Source organism: Pyxicephalus adspersus, chromosome 2 (genome assembly GCF_032062135.1).
Source record: "Pyxicephalus adspersus chromosome 2, UCB_Pads_2.0, whole genome shotgun sequence".
NCBI lineage: Eukaryota > Metazoa > Chordata > Amphibia > Anura > Pyxicephalidae > Pyxicephalus > Pyxicephalus adspersus.
In genome coordinates this window covers 24,115,015-24,138,438 of record NC_092859.1, presented here as the reverse complement: position 1 = coordinate 24,138,438, position 23,424 = coordinate 24,115,015, and the positions used below count along the sequence as shown (strand labels likewise).

The following is a 23,424-nucleotide window of genomic DNA, read 5'->3' as shown; positions in this document are numbered from 1 at the left end:
AGTTTGTAGGAACTGCAGGCATACTATCTCCCAGCTCTAGTTAGAATAATTCATGGCAGTTTATAATAGGGAGCATAAAAAAAAAAAGTAATATAACACCAAGCATTACTACTTTCAAGGCATGACATCACAATATATGTATATGTATATCTATATGTATATGTATATCTATTTGTATCAGCATTTCTATATTTTGTTACTGTCTCCTGGGACTTGCAGTCCCCATCCTTCTCCTCCAGTGACCCATAAGGGATCCTGCGCTCACTGAGCGGTTCAGGCTCCGCCTTTGTCACGCCCTTCATTTGCATACTCATTTTTTCCCCTGCCCTAAGTTACCGGAACTGTCTTCCCTCACCTGGCCTGCGGTGGTCTCTGATTGGCTGGCCCGTCCCTGCTACTTTGCATAAGGGCTGTGTGCGTGAAGGAGGAAGTGCGCCGGGTGTTTAGAGATGAGCGGTGGTGTCACCAGAAATTCAGTATGGGGTCCACTGTGACTTTCTTCAGGGCACTAACGGGCCTGTCTGTGCTGGTCATATGTGTAGGGGGACTGCGAGTGATCAGCCTGGAGGAGGACTGCTCCCAGCCGGTAAGTACAGGGGTATTCTCCATGAGTAAGAGGAGAGGGAGGGAGGGCACTTTTATATCTGTCAGACTGATATTTTTATGCAGCAATCAGTACACAAAGTATCATTCTGGGGGCGCAGAGGGCGGGGCCACACGGATAAACTTCTCCTATTGGCCGAGACATTACAAGAGTCTTGTTTGGGATTTGTATTTCCTGCATTTTGCTAACTTGAAAGAACCAGCAAAGCAGGAAACACAAAATACATTTCGAGAAACACAAATACAAAATAGGTCACATGACAAAGAATACAAAACAGATACTGTAATATGATAAAGAAGCAAAAGAAGCTGGGATCACTGACCCTGGCATTCATATACCCTGGTAAACTGGCGACCTCTAGTGGTGGAATAGAAGTACTTCAAGTGTTCAATTCAGATATAAATCCAAGTTAATCAAAATAAAGCAAAGCAGTCATGTTGATTTGTGTAAATGAAAAGTGTTATCTCTGGAACTGAACTAAAAAAAATGCAGCTCTTATGTCTCTTATGATACCTCTTATGTCAGATTGAGGTCAGACAATTCCTCACCATCTACCTCCTGTGATTGCAAATTCAACTTGTTTATAGTTCCCATTGTAGTACACAATGATGGGAAATGTAGTCTGACATCTTATGTTCTTTCTACTCCACATACCAAATCTATTTGACTCTCATTTCCTCCCTATTCAAAGAAGGAGGGAGGAAATGAGCAGTAGTGCAGTATGCAAGCACATCTGCCTATAAATCCAATTCCCATATCAGTCTGATTTCTTTTACAATTTGTCTTGGTCACTTGGCCTTCTCACTGATTTCTCCCAGATATTTATAGCCTTTCATTGTCTGAGTTGGGGTTATTCTCATTCTTCTAATTCCTGTCTCTGTGTCTTACTGCGATTTTACTAATAAAGCTTGTTTAAATCTATTTTCTTTATTGTTTAGTGTCTGCTCCTAATTCATCTTTTTACTTCTCACAACAAATCACAGAATCTTTCTATTACATTTTTAGTTTTGGATGAAGTCATTTGCTATTTGTTAGCAGTTTTGAATCCCGGACCAGATCCATTCCAGGTTTGCTGCATCACCCAGCTTCACTGACGAAAGTATTTTCTCCAGCCTTGGAGAGCTTTAATAAATCAGGCACTATGAAAAGTTGGTGTGGGCAGATGAGCTGACAATCTAAAGCATTGTTCTGGACCTTTTTAACATGGCGGGCACTCGAAATAACATTTTTTTTAAGTAAGCCCTGCCACGTCTACCTAATACTCATTCAGCCATATGCAGTGGGTTACCATCCTTCAGACATCCGGTCTATCATTCATTGACATTGAAGTTCATTCTCCGGATAATAAAATTATTTGCTGTGTATTACACATCACCATTTTTCTTTTCTATTGTTGTAATAAAGCCCAAATCCAGGACCACCCATTTCCAATAACCCCCCCCCCCCCCCATCACTAGCTTCCCTATGCAGGCCTTCCTGCAAGTTAAACCATTCAACTTGAAAGAATGAGGACATCTAGTGGCAAGAGAGAGTTACTGAATAAGACAGCTCTGTAGAGAAGGTGAAAAATGCAGCCCAAGCTTTTATTTATTTTAACACCTGCTGGGGACTCTTTAAAAAATGTCCAGAGTTAACCAAGTACAAGCTGGAAATAAGGGACCTCTGAAAAGCATTGGCACATACTGCCACGATTTCACATAATGGGCCTGATTTATGAAAGCTCTCTAATCCTGGAGAGGATACACTTTCATCAGTGAAGCTTAAAATGCATTTGCTATTTGTTAGCAAATGTTTTCAATCCCGGCCCAGATCCATTCCAGGTTTGCTGGATCACCCTGCTTCACTGGTGAAAGTGTATCCACTCCAGCCATGAAGAGCTTTCATAAATCAGATCACTGAAACACCAATCACTAGCAAGTTCTCACCATTTGCTATTGTCACATGATCATAATGAGAGCTCTAATAACCAACCAGAATCAAGCTGTGCATTTTAGGAACAAGTTTATATGCAAAAAGAATTGTTTTGGCACCAATATCTGTACAATGTCTAATATTCTGCCTGTTTGTGTCTTTTCAGGAAATTCAATGCACCATAGGAAGCAGTAAGTGTTCTATATGACAGGTTGCTATGTGTGTGTGAATTAATGTGTTTTGGCTGAAGTTTGTGATGTTCATGTAACTTTTCTAATACAAATGTATATTATATTGTTTTTCATGTGTGCTCTGATATCAAATTTATTGTGTATTTATATTTTAGTCACTAGATGGCGCCACTTACTACCTGTAATTGTATTATAATCCAGCCTATATAACCTGAGCAGGAGAATTTAGTGACACCCCCAATAACCTTCATTAAATCTTCAGTCTGATATAAAGGATTTGTGAATTGTGGAGGAAGAAGTCCTAATCTGATTTACATTAGATAGGGATCATGTCTATGATATGGGGATTTCTATGAACATTTAGTTATTTATCATACATGTTGTTTTGTGCTTAAAAGATTGTTGCCTGTATTAATAACAATGCATATCTAAATTTTGAAATTATGAAGGGGTTCAATTGCTGTTAGTAATAGATTGGGTGAATTCACCCTTGGTGACTCTTTTTAGGAAGTGATGGTGAAATTTAAACTTTTGGGGCAACAGCTTTCTAAGAGGGGACATTTGGAGAAGTTTCCTGTTGCCTCCTGTTGTGCGGGAAGCAAGAAAACTAGTGTTTTAACTCCTCCTAAATCAAAAAAGGGGTAAATTGACTTTGGATAATTTTAGATCTGGTTACATAAAAAGCTAAAACATTTAAAAGACAATGGATAAAAGGAATCCATCACAGAATCAATCCAATTGATCAGTGAATCATGCATGTCGCCTTAAGGATCTGGCTGGTAGAAAAGCCATGGATGGATCTGGAGTGAAAATAGATTTCAGGTTTCTGATTGTATGTAAGTATGTATTGTTTTTGTCACCACACCGTAAGATCCCGCTATGGTGGGAGTGCAGTGCTATTCTCAGGATCATGGCTTCACCCTTCTGTCTCCTCCACCAGGTTCCTGCTTCGACTTTAGCTGGCTCAGGTCCTTCAGTTGGACTCCAAATGGCCCATCAAGTATGGAGGTCACGGCTGGGATTGGGATGAATGAGATGGGTCAAAGAGTACCGGTTCTTCACATAAACTGGACAATCAGCATTGACTGTAAGTGAAATATCAGCATGAACATTGTTGTACTGACACACAAAGGTCCAGTCGTACTGTGGCATTATGGTAATGCATGGGAAATACTGTATGTGCATTTTACTGCATAGCATGATAACTCACTGCACTACCATGTTATGTGGTGTACTAGGTTTGTTCCGTTGCCCTATAGTATCCTGCCATAAAACAGAACTAAACTCACATCGCTGGGGGTACTTTTTTACAATATTCGGCATGTATGGACAGTCTTTCACACCTTTTTATATGTGCCCTGCAGCATTGACAGGTCTAGTATCTCGTCATTGCTGTATCTTCCAAAATCACCATTGAGTCTTCTGCTTCCCCAGTGGGGTCAAAGACAAAGTGAAAAATGTCCGTTGTAATCCTTAATGTAAGCGTGCAGTTTTTTTATACTATGAACGCCTCCATTGTGTGACCTCCCCTCTCCTCTGTCTATCACAGCCAGCATCCAGATGTTACAGGGGGTCGAGATCTCAGTCCTGGAACCCTCCACCAACATGAATCGCTGCGTCCAATTCCAGTTTAATGGCACATTCCCAAGACAGGTCAACAGAAACGGGCAGCCGGTAAGTGAACACATGTTGGTAGGAGGATGAAGTGAAATGATGGATAAACCATGCAAATTAAAGAAAGAAAAATTTCACCTAAATACATTTACCCAGTTATAATTGTACCGACCCAATTACTCTAATTAGTCTAATTGTAATTCTGTTCTGCAGCTCTTGTGATCATATTGGTAACACCAGTGACAAGTACCTAATGTTCCATATTTTTCAGCCAACCTCCCCTCCATTAATCTTATCACTAAACATTGCTCTGTGAGGGCCTCCTAGTACCTTCTGTATTTTGCTTCCTACTTACTATTCTCCTAATGCCTGAAATGTGTTGGACTGGAAGAATTGCTTTTTGTAGGGGAGCCTAATAGGGTCGTTGTGCTTGTTTGTTCACTTCAGTTTCCATGTTGGTACATCTATCAGGTCCATTATGCAGCATGACTCACTGCCTAACTTGTTAGTAAAAAGGAACCTGCATGCCAGGATATCCATACAGAAATTCTGATATAAAAGTATTTATGTCCAGGAGATTTACTGAGGTCTGGCAGCAATGGGACAATCACTGGGGCTGATCAGCAGCTGAATATAAGGTTTACTTTGTGTTCATATTGTTGCTATATATTAATTTGTCATTTGCTCCATCATTCCAGTGGCAGTTTTACTACAACAACTTTGAAGTGAGTCCGGGCCATTTGTACTTTGTGACAGTGCAACATCTCCCCAAACAAGAAAAAATTAATTACAAGGAGAAGGAGTTTACTGTGCCACGTAAGATCTGTAATGAGCCACAATATATTTCATCCCCACGTGGTTTCTTCCTCCACTGTGACCCCAATCTTTTCTCTTTACAGGGTGTAATGAAGCTAACATGATGCTGACAGACACCTGCTGTAATCTAGGTATGGATCTGGTGGACAAGACTCTTATATCTCTTCATATAGATACAGATATAGAACGGTACAATATTTCTGCTGTGGGCTGTCATGGAGGATCCCCGAGAAAACATGTCACTAGAACAAAATAAAAATTACATATATGGTAGCAATCAGCAGCATTTACCCAGCAATTTTTTAAATGCACCCCCCAGTAAAACATAGTCATCTTTTACTGTCACTTTTATTATGGGGGACTCAGGGACATACTTAGCTGTGTAGCCTGCCATTACTATTACTACTATGGATATGTATTAGGGGGCAAGTAGGGGGCAAGTAGGGGGCGAGTTCCTTAATACAAATGCAGGCTCTGGTTCCTTTTTATTAAAGCTCAGTTATTTTTATTTTACTGTTTTCTTTACTTTCAGTGCTAGCATATCAGTCCATTCAGATCCATCATGATTTACTAAAAATAAACTCTTTTTTGGGTGGCTCATTGCCTTCAGGAAGACCCATCTATCTAACCATTTTCTTTTTTGTCCTAATTTTTTTAGGGCTTTGCTGGTTTCCGAATATCAGAACTAAATACCAAGGGAACAATTTAACTGTTGAATTCACCACACGATGGGATGCCCAGGAATATGGAGTACGCGTGAAAACAAGTGACGCGTTAATTGATGAGTTCAAGCGAGTCTTTTTTCAGGTATTCCACTCCAACCAGAGTCACCATGTAATAAACCATTGAACTGAAGTATGCAGAAAGGTGCCTCAATTCTCAATTCACCTTTTGCCAGCTCAGACATGCAACAAGGATGACAAGAAAGACGTGGAGCATTTACCTTCAATACTAGTTAGGCCTTTTGATAGGGCCGTTAATATCCATACATTTGCAGCATTAATAGATCTATAAAACAAAAGTACAAAAATCTTTTATTTCTGTTATAAACCATGATCTTTTACTCTAAGTGCAACCAATAACCCAAACTGTTGTCACCAAAGGGATTAAGTGCCAAGGTTTTAATTCTCATTAACCACTAACTTTTAACTCTGACCATAATACCAATTATAATCCTAATTCTGACCATAATACCAATTAAACCCTAACTCTGACCATAATACCAGCTATAAACCCAACTCTGACTATAATATGAATTATAACCCTTACTCTGACCATAATACCAACTATACCATAACTCTGACCATAACACCAGCTATAAAACTAACTCTGACCATAATACCAACTATAACCTACTGTGACCATAATACCAGCTATAACCCTACTGTGACCATAATACTAATTATAACCTTAACTCTGACCATAATACTAACTATATTCTAACTATGACTATAATACCAACTATACCCTAACTATGACCATGATACCAACTATACCCCTAACTCTGACCATATTACCAGCTATAACCCTAACTCTGACCATAATACCAACCATACCCCTAACTCTGACCATAATACCAACTATAACCCTACTGTGACCATAATACTAATTATAACCTTAACTTTGACCATAATACCAACTATATTTCATCTATGACCATAATACCAACTATAATCCTCACTAGGATTATAATACCAACTATACCCTAACTATGACCATGATACCAACTATACCCCTAACTCTGACCATATTACCAGCTATAACCCTAACTCTGACCATAATACCAACCATACCCCTAACTCTGACCATAATACCAACTATAGCCTAACTATGACCATAATACCAGCTATACACCTAACTCTGACCATAATACCAACTATAAACAATATATACAAATCTAAGAACATTTTTTCAAACTTTAATTTGCACTATTATCAAGTTGTATTTTAAAATGCGTCTGATGCATAGCATCATTTTTTTTCTTTTCCTTTAGGTCTCAAAGATTCAACGTGTAGAAGTTACCTTCCCTGGTATTGGGGGGTACAAAGATATAGAATGCATATTTAACATTTCGGTAATGTATCTACATAAGTGTACATGTTTCATGTTCAAGTTTGCACCCATTGAAAAAGTTATGTGTGATGCTGCACCAGGGAGACTTACCAGGTCTGTTGCTGCTTACCTGGGAGTTTTGGGTGTTCTTGATGACTTCTGTTCATTCTCTCTCCTGTCAAATGCTTTATACTGTGCAATAAATAAATACAGCAGGGATAAAAAGAGCCTCTGCAAGTGCGCAGACCAGAAAATTCAGTGCAGGGATGTTGGGAGATCTTTATAATGAACACATCAAGGTTTGCAGCGAACTTGGCACAGGCATAGTGAGAACCCCCCTACCGAATTTTTGGTTTAATAAATATTATAACTATTCATACAGATACCAGGCTTTTTCTTCTGCCTGGAGCCCAGGTTTTATTTTAAACAAACCCCAGATCACATAGCTTTCTCTGACGGAGTGGAGAGTGCCAGGTGGGAGAGGAGTTATAAGGATTGTTTGTAGGGTATTGCCTCAGAGAAGTGACCATTCAGAAAATGCATAAAAAATGTATATTGTTTCTGAAATGACCGTTCCTCTATCACACAGCTCTAATTCCAATATTTGTCTGGTTATAGGTGTGGCCATACATGTCGCCCTGTAATAATGACTGCATGCGACAGTACTACGTTCCTTCATGTCCCACAGAAACACCACCCCCTCCAGGTGAGTTGTATTTTAATTTCTGTTTCAAGGGAAAAAAAACATTATTAATATTACACAGTATTTATACAGTGCTGACATATTACGCAGCACTGTACAAAGTCCATAGTCATGTCACTAACTGTCCCTCATAGGGCACAATCTAATGTCCCTGCCATAGCCATATTGTCAATTTCTGTGTCTTGGCTGAGATTCAAACCTGGAACCTAGCTCTGCAAAGGCCAGAGTGCTAACCTTTGAGCCACCGTGCTGCCCATTTACATGTAAAATGTTTTCACTTCATCATTTCTGAATATTTTTTTCCTGTATTACCAAAAATTATCCCCCAGGGTTTTTTAATTACTGTAAGCAAAGAAGTAAAATGTATATGCACATTGTTAGTCTCCTTTCCAGGAAATGGACCCTGGCACTGGGGTGCACGCTGTTTGTCAGTTGCAGTGTTACTTTTCAGGTTCCGTCTGCTGACCAATGCTATTTCTGTCTGACAACAACCTAGTGTTATTTGCTGCTCCCCTGAACACAGTCCAAAAGCACCCATTAGATCATTTTTAATAACATCAGCAAATCTGTCTTGCACTGTTATGTTTGATATCTGCTGACTATAAAAAGATCGTTCCTTCAGACTGGCGTTCCTTCATCTGGGTGACGCTCTCCTCCTTTTCTTTAACCACTTTCCTTACCTAATTACCATACATAAATTCTAGAATCTGTTTTAATGCTCCAGGTAATTGATATTTTTTCTGATTTTATCTACAGAACCAGTTGAACGTTGGTACTTATGGCCTTTGGCCGTCCTTCTGACCCTCATGTTGTGTGGGAGTATTATGTTAGGGTTACGCCTTAAAGGTAAATTCAGAATTCATTCTTGTCATATATATGATATAAAACATACAACTTACAATCTGTGCAATGTCAGTACAATCCCCTGTTGGGTCTTTGTACAACAGAGCTGTTGGTAAAAGAGTTTGTACACGAATATTGTTACATAAATGTTCCAATTTAGGAGTGAACATTTCAGTATATTTGCAAGCTTCTATGTCACAATGTACCGCAGATTCCGGAAAATGTATTTTGACTTTATAAAAAGTCAGACAGCACTCTTTAGCTCTACTATGTGCTCCTGGTGGTGTTACCCTTTAAGGATGCATAGATTTTGTGCTATAGAGCAGATGGCTGTCAGCCGATGGCGGTATTCACATCTGTTGCATTCTTCTTTTCTGATTGTCAAAGCTCCTATTGCCTATTCCAGCTCTGTGGGCTGAGTGTGACTCAGAGTGCAGAAAGATGGAGAATAATAAAGGCTTGTGTTTTTTTTTTTTCTTTTCTTTTTCAGATTGCATCCACTCTACAGGTAAATGCGTGTGCACGTGGGCTGGAATGAGTGTGACATTGCAAAAATACATTGAGTAACATTTTAAGTATATCTAAAACACACAATAATCTTTTTCTTTTACGTGTTAAGGGGTTAAAGAAGACTTGAATTTGTTGGTGGGTGGTGAGCTTCTGCTAATATCCACAACTGTGCACAGCATACTTGCTGATTATGGCACAGACTTCACTGTTTTAGGAAGCCTGCAGTGATGGGAGGTCCAAAAACCTGTCACTGCTGTGTCCTAGAGATCCACTATGTTTGTTGCTGGGTCAGTGGTGATCCTCTTTAGCCACTGGAAGGCCATTTATGATGTAACACCATCCCTGGAAGCTAGCTTTGTATGCAGCAGGTCCCCTTTAAGTGTTGACGTGGTTAGATCCTCTATTGGGTTTTTAACTCTGACTCTGTCCTGACCCATTGGGACACAGAAGCCCAAGATAAATAACCCCTCTACACAATATAAAAGTTAATAATATTTGGGTTTTAAAAAAAGAAAACCCTCCAGAATAGCGTCACTAATGAGCTTACATAGATAACGTATTTGTGGGGGTTTATTGGTGTGTTTTTAATTCTACTGTAAGCTGTAGAAGTCCCCAAACTAAAAGTGAAAGTCAGCTGAAATTTGGTTTATCTGTGGCTTTGGACAGAAGAAGAATGAGTTAATACTTTCTATCTTTTTCCTCATTGGCTAGATTTCTTTTTGTTTCCCCCATTCTCTGTGTCCACACAGAGTGTTGGGAATTATACCATTAAGGACACAATTCTAACCATTGCCATCTTTTAAATACAAAGTTCTGTACTGGCTGTCTCTATTATGAGGTGGGCTGTGGACAATGTATACAATTATTAGGCTCCGGTTTTAATTAACGTTGGCCCTTTAAGCCTCTCCCAATTGTACCACATGTTAACTGGCATGTCTACCTCATTTGTTTTCTTTTCCGGGTTTCCACTGGTACCCCAGATCTCTCACAATCCTAGCAACACCTCCAGAGTTTACAAATGTTTTTTTAAGACTAAATAGGCACACATTTCATGGACACTTTCCAAAAACTTGTGGAGGCGTCTAGGAACAGTGGAAGCTTTTATAGTTGTAGGTTAATCTTCTGTTCTATCATCCTTCTTATAGTTCTTTTTCTCTTCCACAGTGAAACCCCCTTTACCTTCAGCACCTGGACCTCCTATTCCTCCTCCAGCCAGAAAGAAGGTGTGGTTGGTGTACTCGGCAGATCACAGATACTACACTAAAGCTGTGATCAGATTGTCTGATTTTATGCGGTCAGTTTGGGGCTTGGATGTGGTGCTGGACCGGCTTCATGTTCAAGAAATAGGCATAATCGGTCCCGTGGCTTGGCTGGGCCGTCAAAAAGATGAAATCGAGAGAACAAACGGGACAATTCTGATCCTTTGTTCCAGAGGAGTACAAAAGAAGTGGAAAGCAATGCAGGACGTTCAGGAGCAGCAGATTACTTTGAGGGAGGACCGGGAACACCCAATAGGGGATCTCCTTACCGCTGCCTTATCACTTATTCTCCCAGACTTCCAGACGGCAATGGCAAAGGATTGCTTCTTTGTAGCATATTTTGGCAGCATCTCCTCTCCTGCAGACATACCTTCACCTCTAAAAATCTGCCCAATATATTCTTTGACTGAAAACCTGCAAGAACTTTACTTCCGGATCCAGAGACAAGAGCAGCACCAACCACACATAGAGCTAACTGTTAGCTATGAGACACATGTAAATTACAAGCGTTTAGTAAAGGCAATAGAGAAGTGTAGAGAATGGCAGGAATGTAACTTGGGTTGGTTTGAGAAAGAGTGTTCTTTAATACCAGCTGAGGACCCTGAAGACTCAGAAGAAGAAGAGGAGGATGTGGATGATAAAGCAACCTGTAAAGTCTACCCTCTGATTAGTTATCCGAAAACTTCAGTCTGTAAGGTGGAACCGTGTATCCTGGAGCCAAATCCTGTTAGGGTTTTAGATCCCACAATTGTAATGGAAACTCAAAGCACCCAAGTGGAACCTTTATTGTCTGATATAGATCCTTCAGTGTCAGTTTTACAACCATTACTTCAAGAAGGAACATCAACAGCGGCTTGCATACAAGAACCACAGCTGGTAGGTGACCTCAATACAGGTCTACTGCGACAAGATGTTTCCATACATTCTGACGAGGTTGTCCTGTCTGTGGAGCAGCTCGGGGAAGCCCAGGCAAGATTTTTCCAAAACGCCATTGAAAGTTCATATTTGTCCCCTGAAATGGAAATTATAAATATCCCACGTTCAGGTTTGGTGGTCCCCATCTTAAATGAAAGACATCCAATTATCGATGGTGAGCAGTATCATGAGATCTTACTTAATGAACATTTAATGACCCCTCAAGTTGATCCTAGTACAGGTTTGCCTGACAGGCGTTCCGTACAACATGTAGATCAGGGATACAGCACGTGGGACTCACATGAGATGGACTTAAAGACAATAGAGTTGGAGTCACTAAAACTTTTTCTGCAAAATGCAGGTTTACCGAACTTTGAACAAGTATGATCATGTTTTAGGACTAATACTCAGCCTGAGAGTTTCCTAGAAACCAATTTGGCCAGCTGATCGAAATTCACCTGATCTAAAAGAATGTATGCACCTCACTTTGAAAGGGAACTTTTGTTTTTTTTAAACTTTATACAAGTGCCTTAATTACCATTTGAGACCATATTGGCAGCTGTGCAAGCCCACAGAAAGGGCTCAGAGTCAGGGGAAAACAAGTTTGTTCTTTATGTAATGTCTGGGACATTTCTTTACTAACCTCAAGGACAGGACATAACATACACAACACACTTCCTTAAGCATACAAGAATGATAGCTTCTTCTCTTAAAAAAAAAAAAAAAAAACAGTTTCCAAAATTGCAGCTAGAACTACAGGCAGAGAAGGAGGATACGGTTGCCCCCATGCACTTTGGTTGTAGAGAGTTTCCAAACAAAGTAACTCTAAGAAGTAGAAAAGCTAACTTTCCACTAGACACAGTCACTTTTAAACATCTCTATGTCATATGTCCTTATTACAGTCCAATGCCCATGGTGGAGAAAAGCTTTTTAGGTTGGGTGCAGTTTTGCAACCCTGCTTTTTCTTGTCTAACCCCAGTCTGAGCCTATTGTCAAGAGCTAGCACTTGTACAAGATGTCATGTAAGCACTGACCAGCCCTTGCAGTAAAAATAGGGGAATGTCTGAGTCTAAGGTCTGTCTTAGTAACGGGGGCGAAATATATTAATTCACCTTTCAATACATGATCTATTCCATTTGTACGATATTCTTTAGATTTAGATGTGCTAGCACCAATGTAGAGCTCAGATCCTGATTGGATAGACTTTAGACTGAATGTACTCTTCATGTCCCGATCATAACAATATTAAACAATCACATTGTAATGAATATGATCTGCTTAAAGTAGCACCTCTCAGATTTGATTACCATATTATAACTCATCTGGCTTTCTCTTTCTTGTGAATGGTAAAACGCAATCAATGATATCAGCTTCAAATTGAATAATCTTTTCACCCACTTGTCACTTTAGCTTTAGAAAATGTTTGTCTACAAAGCAAAATGTATTTTTTTAGTGTCATTTTATCTGTATTATTTTATAAAATTGATGTAAAATATGATGTTATATATGACTTATGACAGTGATGTAGAAGGTTTATTATGTATTATTAAGGGAACAAATGCTGTTCTGTTTCTTTTGCATCACTCTGCCTAACATATAGCCATGTACAGGTCTACCGGTAGCCAGGGCTTTCTTCCTTGTTATAATTAAAGTCTTATTGCAGGAAAACCACTAAATACACAAATAATGCACCCAGAAGTTATCTCCCACATAGCACAAGTCCATTAGATAGGTGAGGGGACCTAATATTTCTCTGCTGTAGTTTCTCTTTCACTTAATGGGCCTGATTTATTCAAGCTCTCCAAGGCTGGAGAGGATACACTTTCATCAGTGAAACTGGGTGATCCAGCAAACCTGTAGCTATTTGTCTCCTATGAGCACAATCCTTGCCCTCCAGGACACCAGCTTGGCTCCTCATACTGTCTTTCCCTCTCCCAGTCTAAACTCTGCCTTGACATAGGGCTGCTACCAAGTCAAAACTTATACCTGCAGCCCCCCACTCATCACACAACACACTCATCACAATAAAAATGGTTGTAAAAAGCACAAAACATCAGAATAAAAACAAAAACACTTTATACCCTGGCTACTGGTAAATGTGCCAAGGTAAAAGGGATCACTGGTCCTCTGCAGGATCTTTAGAAATCTGAGATATAGAATTCTAAGCCTTCCTAGGACCTCCTGTTAAGACTAAATAACATTGCTGGTATTTCCAGAAGCTTCTGTAAGAAGAATGTTTTATACTTCTATTATTTGTTTTTTTAATTCATTCATTTAGCATTTTCTATTTTGGCAATCGATTTTGCTTTAGGATATGTGCACTTGGTATGCGGTTGATTCATCTAAACTGCATCCACCTGCTTTTGGTGTGAACATGGTCAGAACATCAGTCAGTTGCATTGTATCTTGGTCTTGGGTTACTGCAATCAGAACCTACAAAATCTTTTTTCGATTAAACAAATTTTTGTGCCAGAAAGTCAGATAATTAGAAAACAAATTGTAGGATTATTAGTCTAGGCTACCGTAACAGAATGAGCGCCATGTATACCAAGCTGAAAGTTCCAGCCGGAATACTGATCATTAAACAACCTATTTCAGTTTTTACACCAATGTGAATGTTCCGATCCCTAATCATCACACATAATGCAGTCTGCGAGCTTGACACGATTTAATCACCGTTCACAAGATACAGGCACTGGTCACACACATGTGAGGTAACAGTTGCATTGGTAAAAGATTTTCGGTTTGATTCTGTTCACATGGTGTCCCCCTAAATATTTTAATAAGTTTTATGTCGCTAAACCTCTTTATAGATTCTTATTTAGGGCCTGCAGGACTATCTTGAGTAGCCCACTTTGCTGATAACCAGCAACCCGCTATGTCCTGTTATTGGGGGAATTTGCTACAGGCAATAGAATCTACCTGAGATAGTTCTCAGATACCCCATTAACAAGGCCCGATATAACATAAACCAAAAAGTCTGCCGTACCAAGATTGTACCTGTACTGATTTGTCAGTTGCTGTATTTCTTGTCCGCTCTTTCCAGTTAATATAATTTCACCTGTGACCGAATCAAACCAACATCATCTTTGAGCACAAAAATAAAGGTTTCCACTCTCATATAATAACCACTAATAAATTCTTCAAAAATACAATTTTTTTTAGAACCCATTGCATGCATTGTACAGAGTCTGTAACAACAGCCCCAAAAACACTAAAGATTTTTCCAGGCTGCCATTTTTCTTCACCGGCGGTTCATGTTGTGCAGTGCTGAGCAGGAGAATCCTGAAGAACAGCCCTTGGAGGGTGGGAGGAGAATATAACGTGGGACTCCTGAGTGCCTTGTTGCATTGACAATCAAAAAGACAGTTCATAAGAACAGCCCTTGACGTGGGGTCGCCCTTGAAGGCGATGTTTTTGCAGAATACATGATGTCACGTGTTAACCTTGAAGTTAGAATATGAGGTAACGAGGAAATGTCGAGAGTCCGGTGTGGCATCATTGAAGAACAAGGCAGCTAGTTTGGAAATCTGAGCATCTTTAAGTGTCATCCTCCTTTTTTGTTTTTGCTTGGTACAGAAAACTAAACGGATCCAAAACCAAGGGCTTAACAAAACTAGCCTGACACCAAAAGGCTTCGAAGTACAGGTTATTTCTCCATTGAAAAATGGAGAATGGAAGATATCATAATACTACAATACAACATCTTCTGAAGGTTCACACCTATATCAGCATGCATTTTCAGTATAATGACCTTGAGTGCGGGGCCACAGCTGCACCCAATGCACTGCTATGTCATTTGGACCTGTCAAGCAATAGAAAAGGTTTAAAAAATAATACAACAAACTCGCTTCTTTTTCCCCTATGAAGGAAAGTCTTCTGATTTAAAGAAATAAATCTGCATACAAGAATATTAACCCAAGCTTAATTTATATGTTTTACTTTAACACTGACTAAACCCACTTATATTACTTCTGAAATAAAGCTATCAGGGATTTTACCACCCATATAGAATCATTTTTTAAATAAAATTTGTGTACTTCTATATCATATAATACAACAAATATAGAAATTTGCAATATTTAGCAATAACAAAAAGTAACCTTTTGAAAAATGACCCAGTTTGATTTTTAAATTTTGTTCGGGTCTTCAGCAATTGAGGGAAAACTTTATTTAGTTTAGTTTGGAATCCACTGTCCTGAAGTTCAGCCCAGAACTGAAATGTAAATGTGAATATCTCCCTTCTGTATATATATAGAAAACACTAAATCTCAGCGACGAGGTGTTGGAAATAACTAATAACTGACTTTGGTAAGGCAAGCTGAGCTCCAGGTATAAATACACAAATACACATAAACTTCTGCTTCCCTCCCTAAACCCTGGATATGCTGATTAGACAAAGCAGCATCTTAGCTGGTATGTGCAATCAGCAGAATTGCTAGTTATATAGTAAAATATATTTCAGAAAGAAATATACTTTTGCATTAAATGTTCTTTTATAAGATGTTCAGTTGATAGGGCCAGACTTTATATGGAAAGGCCAGAACCCTTGCAGAACTTTTGGATAGCAGTATAAGTCCAACAGAAGTTTTAATTCTTACCCAGGCTTCTGGCTTGATATACATTTTAATCATTATATACAAATTAGATGTATTCATCTTTTTAGCAGGTTATCAGTTACCCAAAAATGAATACAACACGGTGAAACTAGTAGCAGTTGGTCACATTTAACTGAACTTGTTCCATGCTGTAAAGACATTCATTTACTCATCTAAGAACCCATCCTATTGTGTGTGAAATTCCCTCACCTACTAGATTGTAAGCTCTTCGGGGCAGGGTCCTCTCCTCCTGTATCACTGTCTGTATTAGTCTGTCATTTGCAATCCCTATTTATTGTACAGCGCTGCGTAATATGTTGGCGCTATATAAATCCTGTTTATTAATAATAATAATAATAATAATCTAAGAAGCTTCTCCAGACTTGGACAAGTCCATCTGATCAAATGTGACCAAATTCCTCTAGCAGCATTAATAAGAACCTTCGCAAAGACCCCGAAATAGATTCCCCAACTGGTGAAGACCATCAAAGTTTTCTCTTATCCTTCCCAAATTGTGCAAACCCAAAAATTCATTTTGATTTGGCAGTGAAAATTGTTTCTGTTTTTTTACACTGCAGTGTAAACTTCAATCATGTACATGAATACCTAATTCTGATACTCTTTAATCCTTTATGTGTATTTTTAAGTAGAGGAAACCTTGAGATAAATGCACCACCTATAGAACAACCTTTTTTTTTCTTTAGGGTTGGATTTATAAGTTTACCAACATTAAGTTAAAAAAATGACTTTTGACACCTGACTCGTTGATGTTTTCTTGGCAGTGTTGGCAGTTGTAGAAAAAACAGAATAGTTTATTGTTGGGTTGTTTGTGTTCTGTTCAGTTCTGTGATGTCACGGCCAATGTGTTGACATAAGCATGAGGCCCCATATCGTTTTCAGAGACGCACTGGCTGAACTGTCCTGGTGGTCGGTCTGCAAGGTCGGGCTCTGGGGTCTTGAGGAGGCAGCAGAGCTCCAGGACCTCCAGCCAACGGCAGATCAAGAAAAAGACATTCTTCAACATAAAGACGGAGAAGGGTCGGCTGGTTGAGCTTAGCATCAAGAAACATCTGACAGCTAGGAGAGGGCCATCCACCAGTGTGCCACAAAGGAGGCGAAGGAATAGGCGACAGCATCCAGCAGGGGCTCCTGAGTCCAGCTCGGACAACCAAAGGACTGGTGAAGCCAAAGCCACAAAGTATACAGCCAATAAAGGGTAACGGATGAAAGGCATGAGAGGTAGCTTGCCTTCCAGCATTGGTTCCAAGAGGGAATAGCTGTCCAATAGGTCCAAACAGGAGGCCATGAAGTATCCAGTAGCTCTCTGGTGCTGCCATCCCCGTGGATAAACACTCAATGAGCGAACTAAGACCCAAAGCAGAGGGACCGAGAGCGAGACTGTAAGCCGAAACCCAGTGCTTCCCAGGGGTACCCCAGTTTCGATTTGATCCACTATTGGGGTGCAGAGTATCAAGACCACTTTAGGCGTGAAGGCGATGGCATAGATGAGCCAGGCCAGATGGCTATAGGCGAATTGGCCTTTCTTCGGCCTTTGGACTTGACCATAGCCAGAGGAGCTAAGCGAGCCCTGGAATGCCCTTTGGCCTCTGCTGTTTTTGGAGTAGAATATTCCCCATCCAGCTACCACCACCAGGTCAGTGGCAATCCAGGAGCACCAGTACAAGTCCGTGCCAGCGATAAGGTAGAGGTCCAACAAGGCGCCCTGTGCCAGCAGTAGCAGAACAGATAGCATCTTGTAGCAGCCACGGACAGCACAGCCAGGGGCCCCTTGAGGCAACCTCCCTGGGCCCCCATGTGCAAACTCCCCGGCCGTCATCCCCAGAGTGGAAGAGGTGGAGGATGAGTCCAAGGAGGGGGGGCACGAGGGTGCCACGGGGAGGGGAGAAAGTGGTGGGGGCAGGTTGCCGGAGGATAGGGCTAAATCAGAGGGAAATAGAGACACTACAATGGAGTGCCAGCAAAACTTTGGGGGAGTCCTTTTAAATTTGTTTTTTGCACTCAAGGATTAGGCATGATGGCAATAACCTAATTTAGATGGCAGTAATAGGGGTAGAGAAACAAAACAGGAAGGCGTAACACAACTTGGGCAGAGGCTATAAATAATCTAAGGCTTGTGGGAAGGGGTATTTACCACAAATGACATAATGTATGCAGCTACATGGATTAAACTCAACAGGGCACCAAGAGCAAGGCACAGGGGTATATATATATATATATTCTTAAAGGAACATTGTGTATAGTGACAATAAAGAAACAGGCAATGGAAGGTGCAGGGTTTGGTGATGGTCAGGACAGGTTATAGAAAGTCTATGTGCCCATGTATTGTGACAGTCAGGCACAGGACAATGAGATGCAAGGGGTAAAGAATCTAGGGCAGGTAGAGGTGTAGAGGCAAGAGGCGTATATTACTGATAGGGGTGAGACACCAAAGTGATGTGATGATATGAGGGGATATTAGCTCTGTAAGAGATGTTGTAGGTTGGGTGATTAGTAGAGTGATTGGGTTATTGGAAGAGTTATAAAACCTATAGGAGGTGTGCTCTATATGATCCAAAGGATATTCAACTCTAAAGTGGTAGGTGCAAGGTGTATAGGATCTATGGGTGGGGTGATAGGTGTGAGGATATAAGATCTGTAGGAGGTGTGATAGGTGTTCGAGGTATAGGATCTATAGGGGGTGTGATAGGTGCAGGGGTTATAGGATCTATAGGGGGTGTGATAGGTGCAGGGGTTATAGGATCTATAGGGGGTGTGATAGGTGCAGGGGTTATGGGATCTATAGGGGGTGTGATAGGTGTTCGGGGTATAGGATCTATAGGGGGTGTGATAGGTGCAGGGGTTATAGGATCTATAGGGGGTGTGATAGGTGTTCGGGGTATAGGATCTATAGGGGGTGTGATAGGTGCAGGGGTTATAGGATCTATAGGGGATGTGATAGGTGCAGGGGTTATAGGATCTATAGGAGGAGGAGTGACTGGATACACTGCCAGAGGGGGTAAAGGCTCTATGGGATGTGTAAGAGCACAGTGTATTATATATGTGCTATATATGATCCAAAGGATATGCAACCCCAGAGGGTATGAGATCTTTATGGGTATTATATGTGCAGGAGTACAGGGGGTGTGATAGTAGGATAATATGGACAGGGGGTATGGGATCTATAGGAGGAATGACTGGTTACACTGGCACAGGGGATATAGGGTCTATAGGATGTGTGACAGTGGGTAGAGAGGGGCAATACAATCTCTAGGGGGTGTGCCTGGCCCTGGGATTTTTAGGGGTTGTTGTAATCAGGGTGTCATTTGTAGGGGGTATACAATCTATAGGAGGTATATCAGTGAGCCCACCAGCAGGGCAGCACTAGGGGGTAATAGACCCAGCACCCCTCCCCCGGCTGGGGATCCTGGATTGGGGTGGACAGGGGGCTGCACTGACCTGGAGGGCAGTATTGGAGGAGGGGGTGACACCCGGGGAGACTACTGGCTGCTGTGCGGGGAGGCAGTTGTGACATCCCGGTCTGGAAGGCTTCCAGCTGGCGGCAGATGCAGGTGAGTGGGGCTCCGGGAAATGTCAGGGGCTCCAAATCTCCCAGCGATCAGAAGATGATAATGATGAGGACCACCGATCCTCTGCAGGAGAGAGACACAGGGCGCGGCGACCCCTGCTGGAAGAAAGAGGAACTGCAAAGGAGGAGCTCAGCCTAGCCAGGGGGGTGGAGGGACACAGAGTGCTATATATGAGCTATCATCCTATACATGATACTGTGTAAGATAAACCTATAAATGTGTTCTATATTACATACTACTGGAGCAGGGACTGCTATATGTATCAACATAATATATCATACATTTATTGCACATGGGAGGTGCATACTGTCACATATTATATATATATATACAGTATATATGTATCATCACACTATACATCATACCAGGGAGGGCTGTATATATAGTTATATATTCTGTATTATACATATTGCACATGGGGGGTAAGGGAGTGCATACTGTTGTGTCTATATATATATATATATATATATATACTAAATATATGTATCATCATACTATACATCATACGGGGGGGGGAGGGGCTGTGTTATATATATAGTAATATATTCTGTATTGTGGTATTATATATATTACACATTTATTGCACATGGGGAGTGGGGGAGGAACTCTTAAATTATATATATATATATATATATATACTTTATATATATATACTTTATATATGTATCATCATTCAATACATCATACCCAGGGGGGGGGGGGTGTATATATAGTTATATATTCTGTATTATATATATTGTACATTTTTTGCACATGGGGTGTAGGGGTGTGCATACTGGTATTTATATATATATATATATATATATATATATATATATATATATATCAATCATACTATACATCATACCAGGGGGCTGTGTTGTATATATATAATGATATATTCTGTATTATATTTATTGTACATTTTTTGCACATGGGGGGTAAGGGAGTACATACTGTTTTATATATATATATATATATATATATATATATATATATATATATATATATTATACTATACATCATACCAGGGGGCTGTGTTGTATATATAGTTATATATTCTGTATTATATATATTGTACATTTATTGTACATGGGGGGTAAGGGAGTACATACTGTTTTATATATATATATATTTATATATTATACTATACATCATACCAGGGGGCTGTGTTGTATATATAGTTATATATTCTGTATTATATATATTGTACATTTTTTGCACATGGGGTGTAGGGGTGTGCATACTGGGGAGGTAGGGCGTGACATAGTTGATTAAGCCAAAATGCAGAAGCAGTATTTGAAAAATCAGGTAAACGCTTACCACTTACATAGGAATTTGCGAGTAGCTGCCAGGTGCAGCTTAATAAATGAACTTAATTATTAACCCATCAGCAAGGTGACCACCAATATAAAACCAGAACGTGGAGATGTGTGGCCATAATGACACAAAGCACGATTATGATGGCACCAATTATGATGCCAGTGTGGTACCAAACCAAACCTGTCCTGACCCTTTAAAGAGCTCATCTGATAGTGATGGGTTGTGCCGAGGGGGTGGCTGAGGTGTAAGGTCTGAGAAATTGCATTGGCAAGCATGAGCCGTGGGTAATCAGACAGAATGGGCTCCTCTTCAACCTTAGGAGTGGACAGTGCTGGCGCATTTATTCTATTGGCGCATTTATAAAGCAGTCAATCTTGACATTCATTGGTGGAGATCCTTCAAGGTCTCTGCATTTTAATGTCAGTGATTGATTCTCTACCAGGTGTTAAAGAATGTCACGTTTTCATACTGGAATTTGGTAATTATTAATAGTCTATTTATACATTTTTTTAACCTCTTTCCACCATTGCTAAATTCCAGTGTGCATATTTAAGTTTTGCTTTAGTGTTTTTCCTTTTTCTATTGTGTGTGTAGCCCAGATTGTCCTTCCTAAAATTACATAAACCTGTATACTTCATTGGCGGGGGGTTGTCAGGGGCAGACATCACCCTTAGGATGGGAAGCATGTTAGGACTACAGAACACCTCGCCCTTTCCTCGTCTTTATGATAAAGTGAAGGGCTTTTATAGTTCACAAAAGATAGCCGGGTATGAAAGTGGAGGTAAGACTATGGCAAGTAAGCTGTTACTGTGATGTCTGACTGAGAATCTTTTTCTTTTCTGTGACTTCCTGGGGGAGTGTTGCGCATTGTAAAACTTTAATGCCAAAATAAAAAATTGCTTGTATGAAGTCTGTCACTAGGAATAAAACATATTTAACCAATAGATAAAAAGATATAGATAATAGATAAAAAAGATATTTAACAAAAAATGTAATATATTGCTGCTTACTACTTCTTAGATGTGGTGGCTGTATTTGTTTCCTTTATTTCTGTAAACTAAAATGAAATCAGTTTAGTTCTGCAAACTACTATTTCCCCTACCCACATATAATGGAAATAAAAAAAAAAGCGATACCTTTAGTCCAAATCGGGAGAGTGACCTAGGGTGGCAACCATGGTCCCCCATGGATACTGTAAAGGGGTAAGAAAAGCCATACAGTGACAGGAAGTATGATATTTGCAGGATAACAAGATAAAGGGCAAGGAAACTTTAAACAAAAAATGAACACAGTCCTCACTTTTAAGGACTGGTGAGCTGCACTTACCCTGTGGCTTTGAAAAGGGTAAAGGAGAATTCCGGGAACCAGGGTAATAATGGAGCTTTGTACTTATAGGCCGATTTACCAAGCAGTAGCTATACAGCTCAATGTGACCTTTCCCCATCGGCTGCACTCAGACATAACTGGGCCACACAATGTCTGTACACAGCACAATAATAACCAAACCTGTCTGTCTTCTACAGGTATGTCACACTGACAGTCCCTGCGTCTTCATGACTCTCCAAATTCATCTCCTTCAATTAGAATCATTATGCCTCAAAGGGAAACCTGAATAGTTTTCAAACCATTTTATAATGTTTTTTTTATTCCTTATACAACAATTATTTTTATAATAGTAGATGGTAATCTTAACTGAATGGCATGAAGTCTCCAAGGCTGGAGAGAATACACCTTCTTCAGTGAAGCTAATTGATCCAGCAAACCTGGAATGAATCTGGACCAGGATTCAAAACAATTGCTGACAAATGGCAAATTACTTTTAGAAAATCCATTCGAGCTTTACTGATGAAAGTGTATTCTCTCCAGCCTTGGAGAGCTTTAATAATTCAGGTCTGTTGTGTATCATATTTAAGTATCATTTTGTTTTACACAATATACTTGTTTTCAGCATTTTTTCATCTCCGTGCTGCTTATTGTCTGCAGCATTTTTACAGGCACTTCATGTGTACAAGCGATGGCGATGGCTGCATGACGTTTTTCAAGCAGGTTCCTGATAATGACCAAAGTGCCTGCATAGCATGTGGGAAGCTTGTGACACAGGAACACAACAGGAGGGTTGGCCAGAGCATGTCACCCTATAACATGAGATTATTTTATTGAAAGCTGTAGATAAAAAAAATTAAACATGCTGGTTGCACTTACATCTGATTTGATGCACTGTGTGTCTTGCTCACATGTTCTAACCATATATTTTGTGGCTCCCACTGAATTCAAAAATATACATGACCCTCCCTGGGAAGAGTCACGTGCATTTTTTAATTAATTTAGGATTCATTGAGGTCTCATATATAAAGGACAGGCACATATAACAATGCTGTATATAAAAAGGAGCTGCAATGTGCAATGTGCATTATAATGAACTCCCACAGGTATGAAAGCACCAGCTGCACCCATGACACAGTAAAGAGCATTCTTCTTGCATGCCTTGCAGCAAAACAAACTCACAAATAAAATATTAA

At 40.0% G+C, this 23,424-nt stretch overlaps 2 protein-coding genes across 3 annotated transcripts; one reads left to right on the top strand and one right to left on the bottom strand.

The window, feature by feature from the left end:
* The first annotated feature begins 359 nt into the window (after positions 1-359).
* IL17RA (interleukin 17 receptor A) lies at positions 360-14,022 on the top strand. 2 transcript variants are annotated; one of them, XM_072400018.1, is made up of 12 exons: positions 361-586; positions 2,682-2,706; positions 3,647-3,793; positions 4,256-4,380; positions 5,019-5,136; positions 5,220-5,267; positions 5,795-5,943; positions 7,130-7,210; positions 7,807-7,894; positions 8,648-8,737; positions 9,225-9,242; positions 10,409-14,022. In XM_072400018.1, the coding sequence occupies exons 1-12, from the start codon at positions 479-481 to the stop codon at positions 11,803-11,805; spliced, it is 2,394 nt and encodes a 797-aa protein (XP_072256119.1). In that variant the 5' UTR covers positions 361-478; the 3' UTR covers positions 11,806-14,022. The 2 variants fall into 2 exon arrangements, with proteins under 2 accessions (XP_072256120.1, XP_072256119.1); XM_072400019.1 differs by lacking the exon at positions 9,225-9,242 and having other exon boundaries at positions 360-586.
* Positions 14,023-14,058: 36 nt separating this feature from the next.
* TMEM121B (transmembrane protein 121B) lies at positions 14,059-19,679 on the bottom strand. The gene has a single exon (XM_072400020.1). It carries the CDS (start codon positions 17,851-17,853, stop codon positions 16,855-16,857), a length of 999 nt encoding a protein of 332 aa, XP_072256121.1. The 5' UTR covers positions 17,854-19,679; the 3' UTR covers positions 14,059-16,854.
* Between the last annotated feature and the right edge of the window lie 3,745 nt (positions 19,680-23,424).